The 9,315-nt window shown below is 59.3% G+C and overlaps 1 protein-coding gene across 1 annotated transcript in view; it reads left to right on the plus strand.

Moving 5' to 3' along the window:
* SRC (SRC proto-oncogene, non-receptor tyrosine kinase) overlaps window positions 1–9,315 on the plus strand; it is a 14,122-nt gene that overhangs the window by 3,829 nt on the left and 978 nt on the right. The window contains exons 2-11 of the mRNA XM_035900849.1: window positions 193–459; window positions 547–661; window positions 4,544–4,642; window positions 5,360–5,463; window positions 7,205–7,354; window positions 7,628–7,783; window positions 7,945–8,124; window positions 8,205–8,281; window positions 8,670–8,823; window positions 8,883–9,014. Coding sequence (XP_035756742.1) covers window positions 201–459; window positions 547–661; window positions 4,544–4,642; window positions 5,360–5,463; window positions 7,205–7,354; window positions 7,628–7,783; window positions 7,945–8,124; window positions 8,205–8,281; window positions 8,670–8,823; window positions 8,883–9,014 — 1,426 coding nt within the window. The 5' untranslated portion in view covers window positions 193–200. The remainder of the gene's footprint in view (window positions 1–192; window positions 460–546; window positions 662–4,543; window positions 4,643–5,359; window positions 5,464–7,204; window positions 7,355–7,627; window positions 7,784–7,944; window positions 8,125–8,204; window positions 8,282–8,669; window positions 8,824–8,882; window positions 9,015–9,315) is intronic.

A 9,315-nucleotide genomic window follows, 5' to 3' on the forward strand; every position in this document is an offset into this window, starting at 1 on the left:
AGGCAGGGGGTGGCTCGGCGTTAATGAGGGGCGATGCTATCCCAGGGCAAGGGCAGGGTGGCCAGACTTTCTGGCAGCCAATGCTTGAAAAGACTCCGAAGGTTGTTTTGTTTCCTAGTGGGCAGGCATCTGTCATTCAAGCCCGGGGAAGCAGCTTAATAATAATAATAACAATAATAATAATAAAAGAAGCCCTCTGCATGTGTGTCTGTCTCCTCCAGCCCGGGACCAGGGGGAGCAGCAAAAGCAAACCCAAAGACCCCAGCCAGCGCCGGCGCAGCCTGGAGCCCACCGACAACACCCACCATGGGGGCTACCCGGCTTCGCAGACGCTGTGGGGGGGGTTATTGGTTGGGTCTTCCTGGGTTTGGTTCCAGCTTCTTCTTGTGATGATGGGGTCTCCTGGTTTTGAGGGACTCTTTCAGCTGGAAGGGGAGCAGATCTGTGTCTTACTGGTTGGTGGGAGGACGGTGGGAGAGGAGGGTCCCTGACGAGGGTCGCCCAGCACGGTGTTGCAGCAGTGCTGGTGGCTGTGCCCATCCTGAGGGGTCTCTGTCATAGGTGGAGTCACCACCTTCGTGGCCCTCTATGACTACGAATCCCGGACTGAAACGGACTTGTCCTTCAAGAAAGGAGAGCGCCTGCAAATCGTCAACAACACGTGAGTGTCCCCGTCCCTGCAGCCCAGCCCGCGTGGGGGAGCTGCCACCTTCGTCCCTCCTGCGGAGCCCCCAAGCCCAGCTCTCCCCGGGGATGGGTGCTCAAGGAGGGATGCTCCGGGTGATCCCTGCCTGGTCACCAGTGGTGCCACCCTTGGAGCTGCTCTGCCACGGATGCAGTGACTTGTCCAAGGACATCAGTGCTGGAGGCGATCATTTGCCCCCTCTCACATCCTCCCAGCCCCATTGCTCGTCACCATTGCCTTGCAGCCTTGTCACGAAGCCACCTCCTCTGCTTGCTGGCCAGTCCGTGCCCTCCAACGCGGGGCTGCGTCCACGCCGGCCCCCTGCCCCCATCAGCGCTCAGCTCCCTCTCGTTTGCTTGCACACATCTGCTCAGCCCCATGGGTGCTTTCCCCTGTGCTTGCACGGTGTCTCTGATCTCAGCTTCTCTCTTGACTCTTTTTTTCTCTCCTCTGTGCCATGCTGTCATTTAGGAGAAAAGTGGACGTCAGGTGTGTATTGCAGATTATTACTATTATTACTGTTAATGATCTTAAATGATAAAAGCCTGTCTGCTGCCTGCGTTAGGGCAAGGTTGGGTGGAGTGGGGCTGGGAGAGAGGGTCGCCCAACGGCTTTGCAGTTGATTGGGTTTGTCCTCCCTGAGCAACCAGGGCAGAGCAGGGAGCCCCTTCTGTGCCCAGGAACTGCTCCATCCAGAGCTGTCTCTGCACCGAGGAGCTCTGGACCTGGCCTGCTTTCCTCATCCATGCCTGGCACCTCTCTGCAGTCTCTTTTCAATTGGCTCTCTTGCTCCCTTCTGGCCTTTTTTGCATTTATTTTTGCATTTTTTAGTTTTATTTTTATTGTTTGTGAGTGGCTCAGGGGACTCAAGCTCTTCCTTAGGGGTCTGGCTTCTGCTTGTTTGCTCTCCATCCTGGTTGTAGCAGCGCACCCATGGCTCGCTGAGTGGAGCCGGGCAGCGTGACAAGCTGGAAGATGTTCCCAAACATGATCCTGTATTAAACCCATGTGTGGTCTGTCCTGACTCACGGCACACATGGTCTGCAGCGTCCTTCAGCTGCGCCACTGGAGGCCTGGCTGGCAGAGCCACTGTCCCCAGCGCTGCCGTGGGGTCCCTGGGGTCCGCAGCTCCTGCTGGCCCCTCCACTGCTGCCTTCCAACCTGGGCACCCAAAACAGCTTTGCAAAGTCAAAGGGTGGAAAGACAAGGGAATGTCCCGGGGCCGATATTTCTCCTGCAATGGTCAGGCAGTGTTGCACAAACGCATTTTCAATCTGATCCTTGTTCTCCATGTTCCAACGCTGTTTATTAATGGTGATTCATTTAATCCATGAAGTGCGGGATGTGCAGGGCTTCAATGCTGCAGGAAAAGCCTGAATTTGTGGGGCTTGGTGCTTCTTGCTTTCACAGCCTTGGCAGTGTACCAGCGCCAAGCTTGGGTTCTGGTTTGGGCTGTTACGAAGTGAGCTGTGCCCTTTGGGGACCCAGATTGGGCTCATATGTGAGGGTTTTTTCTTTATGCCTTATATCACTTCTAGGGTTTCCATACTTTTTTCCCTCTGCTGCTGTTTGTTAGAGGCTTGGTCAGAGGGAAGGGTCTGTGTGTGATGGGCTCTGCAGCATCCTGGGGAGCAAAAGGGCATTTTTGGGCGATGCAGCCCATGGGTGGAGTGTGCAGGATGTAGCTGCCGACCCTCCTGGTGTCTGCTGCGGCTGTGCAGGTGGGAGGTCCACAGGGAGAGAGGCAGTGGAGAAAGCTGTGCAGTTTGTGCAGTGCTCGGGAGGTAAATCTCTTCTCACTGAGTGCCCAGAGATGCTTGGATGGTCCGGGAGCAGCTTGGGCTGCCGTGCTTTGGGGACAGCAAAAGGCAGGCGTGCCATGTCCCCTTTCTCTGGGCTCGCTGAGAGGGCAGAGCCGGTGCCCTGGGGCTGTGTGGAGGGTGCTTAGGGTCAGCCCATGAAGGGCGGGCAGGTCCTGGGCGCAGGGGGAGCCCACAGCCACAGGGCTGACTGGCCACCAGTGGCTTTGCAGGGCGGCTGTGGGTTTTGGCCGCTCTAATGGGGCTGGGGTTACGCAGGGCAAGAGGAGAAGCCTCCGCATCGCTCACCTCCCTGCTCCTGTCTCCCGGCACAGCCCAGGCTGCCTGCGGTGTCCCTTGGCCTCCCGGATGGGCCAAATCCATCCACCCCAGTGCAGAAAGGCTCTTGTGGTACCGTTTCCAGCAGGAGGAGGTCTCCTCCCAGCCAGCTGGCAGCCAGTGGGGATGTGGTGGGGTATTTTGGGTAAAATTGTGCAGGGAATTGTTGAAATGCTTTGTTTTGATGATGATGATGATTATTATTTTTTTCCCCGCTGAGACATTTTTTGAATAGTTTGTTTTTGCCGAATTCCCAGCTTGTAGCCTTGCAGCCCAAGCTGGAATAAAGCCACAAGTCAAAAACTGGGCATTTCTCAAGCAGATGTTTTCTTTGGTGCCGTGGGAAAGGAGCCCAACCAGCCTCCTGTCCCCTTCGGAGCCACCCTAGTAAAGGTGACTGGGTCAGCAGCTCTGGATGGGGAGCCCGAGTTACCTGCCATGAGATGTGCTGGGACCGGGAGAAGTTAAAAGACCAGCTGGGGCTGCCGCAAGGCTGGGGAAGGGCTCTGGGTGGGCAGCAGAGCCTGGCTGGGTGGCTGGGAGATGCCCTGAGGGTCCCCACTTTCCCTGTCCCTGCTGGCACCGGCAGCTTCAAAGTATCACTGGTTTAGCTGGGACAAGCAAAAGGCACAAGCTGCTGGTGGGTCTGGAGTGAGAATGGAGGTTTACACGTCTGCAGGGGTCAGGGATTGGTCTGGACGTGGTCTGATGGATCTTCTAGGGGTGATTGAGGTTATTAAGGTTTGTCTGTAAAGTGTTTGTGGAAGTCGTCCTGCCAAGTTCTTGCATCCTTGTGGTGCTGTTCCCACAAATATGCAATTTTCCCATAGCCTCGTCTCCCTCGTGGTCAGGATAAATTAAGTGACTCCGTCTTTGCTGGGTGAGAAGATGCAGGTGGTGGGAGGAAGCCCTGCTGTCTGTGGGGAAGGGGAAACTGTCTCCCGCCATCCTGTTGTTCTTCTCTATTTATTGTCTTTTCCTGCCCCATCCCGAGCAGGAGCCTGAGGGGAGGAGGGCAGAGCCGTGAGAAGGCCCCCGTGCCCAACAGCTCCTGGGGACGGGCTTGGGGCTGCCGTGCCTGGGGCAGGAGGGACAGTGGGTCAGCCCTGGGGTTTTGGGGGTGGCACAGGGGCTCCCACAGAGCAGAGCCGTGCTCGGTTGTGGGTCAGCACAGTGGGGGCGTGTGGCTCCGTGCAAGCCGCACTTGTGGCTGTGCAGGCACGGCCCATGCTGGGGCTGCGGGGAAGCTCATGGTGGGGGGCTGCAGCCGTGCAGCCTGCCCGTCCTGCGGCTGCAAGTGGGGCACCCGAGCTGGACAGAGCCTGCTGCATCCAGGCTGGGCATCACTGCGGGGCAGTGCCCAAACCTCAGCCCTGTCCTGTTGCTTTTCTGCAGCCTGTGTTTAACAGACTCTCTTGGGTTTTCCTGGTGCTTTTTTTAATCACTGCCATCATTCTGTCGCTTGTCCCCGTTTCCCCTCCTTCCCCCTTGCCTGTTGCTACCGTGACGCCTTGGATCCCCTGTGCCCCTCAACCTCCAGCCAGACCCCATTCGCATTCAGGTGGCTCCAAAGGTATTTTGGCTCCCTGGCTGCCTGCCCTGCCCGATTTAAGTTTAAGGCATCCCATATGCAGATGGGTGGCCTCAATACCAGGAACTTGCCCAAACGGAGCCACGGGCAGGGGCTGGCAGAGGAGGCCCCCTGTTGGTTCTCTTGCAGGGAAGGTGACTGGTGGCTGGCTCATTCCCTCACTACAGGACAGACGGGCTACATCCCCAGTAACTATGTCGCGCCCTCAGACTCCATCCAGGCTGAAGAGTAATTGCCATCTTTTAGACAGTTTAAAGACGAGCGATAGCAAACGCACCCTGGGCGCTCCTCCCGCCCCCTGCCCCTCTCCTGGGCAAAGCCCGCAAGGCCTCTGGGGTTTTCCTTTTTGTTGTTTTTCCCCTTTGAATCTGCAAGCCCCTTGAATTCTTTCCAGCCTTTCTTTAAGGCCCCTAGAATGCGGAGGCGCAGCGTGCTTGTGTGGTGGAGGGATGAGCGGTGGCGTAGCTGGGGCCATGCTGGTCCTAATGCTTTTGGGCTGGTGGTTACTCATGGCATGCACCCATGCGTGAGGATGCTGCTGGCACCGCCTGTGCGGATCAGGCTGAGCGTAGAGGCAACATGAGGAGAGCAGGCAGGGGCAAAGCCGGCTGTAAGTCCCAGAGCAGGAGGTGCCAGCTACGTCCCTGCAGCCCATCCCCAGCCTGCGGCATGGTGTCCCCCCCAGCAAGAGCTCGGGGGGCTTCAGGGGTCCCTGGAGCCCCTCATTTGGGCAGGCTTTTGGAGTGAAGGAGTTTCATGGAGCATGGTGCAGTGTTGTTCCTTGGGTGATGCCCAAGGATGCACCCTGGGGTGCCCGAGCCTGGAGGTGCAGCCTCTGCTCTCCGAAACCTGTGGGGGGGTCTTCCGGGGCTGAGCCTGCTGCTTGGACAGGCAATGGAGGGGTGGGCAACTGCTGGGTGCTGAGCTGGTGCCTTGCTCTTGCAGGTGGTATTTTGGGAAGATCACTCGCCGGGAGTCCGAGCGGCTGCTGCTCAACCCCGAAAACCCCCGAGGGACCTTCCTGGTCCGGGAGAGTGAGACCTCCAAAGGTGAGTGGGTCTGGGGAGGGTCAGCCTGGGGGAGCCCCTCTCTGGGGGGTGTGTGGGCATCTGCACGGGGTCCCTGGTCCCCTTGGTCACTCTGCGCCATCCCGGTTCCCCCAGCTTAGGTCATGGGGAAGGAGGAGAGAAGAGTCGTACCTTGTAGACAGGAGCCAACATTTGGGGTCACTGAGCCTGGGGTCTCCCCTGCGGGTTCTGGTCCCCAGGGAACAGGTGCTGATGAACCCGTTAAATCACCAGTGATGTCTCCGTGTCGAGTGCACCGTTAAATCAGTGCGCCTCCCGCCACGGAGGAACGCAGCCGCTTCGCTCAGATGCTGCCTGCCCAGTGGTTGCCCTTCAAAGAGATGGTTCAGTTCATGGCAGGGTGGGAGCTGGGTGCCCCACCAGTTCCAGCAGGACCACCAGGCAGGACGCTCTTGTTCCCTGGTTGTTTTGGGTTTTTTTCCCACCCCCAAGTAGGTGTGCTTTGTTTTCTCCTGGTCCCTATATAGTGGCAAAATCTTGAACATGTGCTCCCTGGGCAACCAGGCAGAAGTAGTGATGAACCTTTGGGTCCTTCTTTCAAGTCTAACGACTCCTTATACTTGTTTTGTGCCTCCTGAAAGTGCAAATTGTGATCTACACGGTTCAGCTGCCTGAGGATGCTGTTTCTTACCTGGAAATGTGGTTTAGTTTGGCTCCAAATGCACCTTTGGGAAAAGCTCCTTGAAGTTCCTTTCTATTTTGATGTCTTGAACTTACCACTGTGTATTTTATTCTGGTGGAAACAGCTCATTCAAGCAGCAGCATAAATCTTCCTTTCTGTTATTCGTGGCCCCAGCAGCGCGGTGTTGCTCTCGTGTGGGCAGAGCAGAGACAAGCTCTCAAAGTGATGCCCACAGTGGGATTTGTGGAGGAGGGAATCAGGCCCACCAGCCCCTTGGCTCCCCTCTGAGGTGCCGAGATGTTGGGGTTGTGGGTCAGCAGCTCCCCACAGCCTGCCTCGCATCCGGTCCTCTCCCCTGCTTCGGTGTCCCCTCTTTGCCACCAGAGCCATGCTTGTCCCTGTGCCCTGGGCGCTGCTCGCCCTCCTGCCCGCTGGGCTCCCCCAGACCCAGTGGGGTCTCTTCTTCAGTGCCAGCCTGGGGGGCACAGTCCATCCCCACCGTGCTGGCTCTGCCGAGCCGTGGTGGCCTCTGCGTGTCCCGGCTAAGCCGAGAGCAGCGTTCATTGCTGAGGAAGCAGCAGTGGTGCTGTGTGCCGCTTGTTGCCAGAGCAAAGGACCCGGCAGGGCTGGGGGGGCTGGAGGGGGTGATGCTCCATGTCAGCACATCCCGTGGGGGCACTATGATGGCTCTCGGCTGCTGAGGCAGGAGAAGCAGCAGGGACCCGTGCCCAGATGACTGACCCGACAGCCACCTTCTTCTGCAGTGGGGGGGTCTCTGGGAGACCCCCCCGCCTCCACGCTGGCCCAGGTGGTGCAAGGCTCAGCAGAGCTGCCATGCAGGTGGGGACGGCTGGAGGCTGTGATTACATGGCGTGGCTGTAGCCAGGGGTACGTCCCATCCCTCCCTAGCACGAGGTACCAGCTTGTGCAGCCAGGAGCTGCTCCCCGTCCTCTGCTTTTGGGTGAAAGCAGCAGCCTGCACGCCCAACCCTGCTCCCCCATGCCCACCCCCTGGCAGGACCCCATGGGAAGCACCCGTCTGTGGTGCATCTCCCCCCCAGCCCCTTGTCCCGCCCGCAGGTGCCTACTGCCTCTCCGTCTCTGACTTCGACAACGCCAAGGGGCTCAACGTGAAGCACTACAAGATCCGCAAGCTGGACAGTGGCGGCTTCTACATCACCTCCCGCACCCAGTTCAACAGCCTGCAGCAGCTGGTGGCCTATTACTCCAGTGGGTACTTGGGGTCCCCTTGGGGTCTGGGTGACACCCTGGGTGTTGTGCCTGCCCTTGTGGCAGGATTGGTGCTGCTGGGAATCTAGTGTGGGGCTGGGGGACCCCAAACTTTCTGGGGGAGACCTTAGTGAAAAGCTGCTTGGGTTTTAGGGGAGAGGGTGAGGGTTTGGCTACGGGTCCCCAAGGTGTTTTGCAGGGAAGATGTGGGGTAAAGACATCACGTGCCTAAATGCCCAAGTGTCACCCTTGTGTTGTCCCCTTCTCTGCTAGAACACGCTGACGGCTTGTGCCACCGTCTCACCAACGTCTGCCCCACTTCCAAGCCCCAGACCCAAGGTCTCGCCAAAGATGCCTGGGAAATCCCCCGGGAATCGCTGCGGCTGGAGGTCAAGCTGGGGCAGGGCTGCTTCGGAGAGGTGTGGATGGGTAAGGACCGCTTGCGCCCTGCTATCCCCCTGGTGTCGCCACCTGCATCCACTCCCCAGCCATCTGCAGGTGCCCAAAGCCTGCAGTGGGGTGGGGGAGCAGGCAAGGGACATGTCCCCTGCCCTGTTAACGTGTCCTGAGCGGCGTGTCCTGTGCTGCAGGGACCTGGAATGGCACCACCCGGGTGGCGATCAAGACGCTGAAGCCCGGCACCATGTCCCCAGAGGCCTTCCTGCAGGAAGCCCAGGTCATGAAGAAGCTCCGTCATGAGAAGCTGGTTCAGCTCTACGCCGTGGTTTCGGAGGAGCCCATTTACATCGTCACCGAGTACATGAGCAAGGGTGAGCATGGGAGGGGTGCCAGGGGAGCAGCCGAGGGGCTCTGCTCCTCCAGATCACCGTGACTGTGGTCTTCCTCGCAGGGAGCCTTCTGGACTTCCTGAAGGGCGAGATGGGCAAGTACCTGCGGCTGCCCCAGCTCGTGGATATGGCGGCTCAGGTGAGTTTGCTCATCCCTGGGCCTCTTGCATCCCCCTCTGAGGGTGCTGGCTGCCCAAGCACCTTGGTGGGCTGTCGTCGCTGTCGCCTGTCGGGAGGTGGGGTGCTTGCAGCCTCGCTTGGCTCGTGTTGGGTGCCACCGTCCCCGCTGGGAGCTCAGCCTGGAGCTGGGTTGCAGTCAGGGACCATCATTTTGCCCGTTCCCATTGCTGCTGGCTCTCCCTGGCCAGCAAACCTGTGTCTGCATGGGTTTTCTTGAGCAAGCGGCTGTTTCTGCACCCTGGGTTGGGTCCCACTGCAGAGCCATTCCCCCCGGTGGTGCCAGGCGCTCCCTGGGGACCCTCAGCTCCCCCCGCTAGCCTCAGTGCCCCATGTCCCGGTCCCTGCAGATTGCATCTGGCATGGCCTACGTGGAGAGGATGAACTACGTCCACCGGGACCTCCGGGCAGCCAACATCCTCGTGGGGGAGAACCTGGTGTGCAAAGTGGCTGACTTCGGCTTGGCGCGCCTCATTGAGGACAACGAGTACACCGCTCGGCAAGGTGCGTGCCCGGGGCTGCCGGCAGCGTGCCCACGCAGGTCACCCTGCCTCTCCATCCAGGCGCAAAGTTCCCCATCAAGTGGACAGCCCCCGAAGCTGCTCTGTACGGCAGGTTTACCATCAAGTCGGATGTCTGGTCCTTCGGCATCCTCTTGACCGAGCTGACCACCAAGGGCAGAGTGCCATATCCAGGTGAGGTCTGGCACCTGCCAGCGGAAACCCTGTCCCCGTTGTGGTACCCCAACGCCAGCCGCCTTCGCCCAGTGCTCGCCCCTGGTGCTCCGTGGCCCCCAGAGCCATCTTTGCAGAGGAGCAAACTGATGCAAAGTTTCTCCTGTAATTCAGGGAGGGAGGGCAGGCTCGGGGCTGAGCTGCCCCTACCCAGGTTGGATCCTGCCCTGCTGGGGCAGGGTCAGCAGAGCCTGGCCAGGATGCAGGGTCACAGCTGCCCTGTCCTGCTCTGGTCTCCAAGCAAGGTGACAGGCTGGCGGGG

Source organism: Egretta garzetta, unplaced genomic scaffold (genome assembly GCF_000687185.1).
Source record: "Egretta garzetta isolate BGI_Z169 unplaced genomic scaffold, ASM68718v1 scaffold188, whole genome shotgun sequence".
NCBI classification, from domain to species: Eukaryota; Metazoa; Chordata; class Aves; order Pelecaniformes; family Ardeidae; genus Egretta; species Egretta garzetta.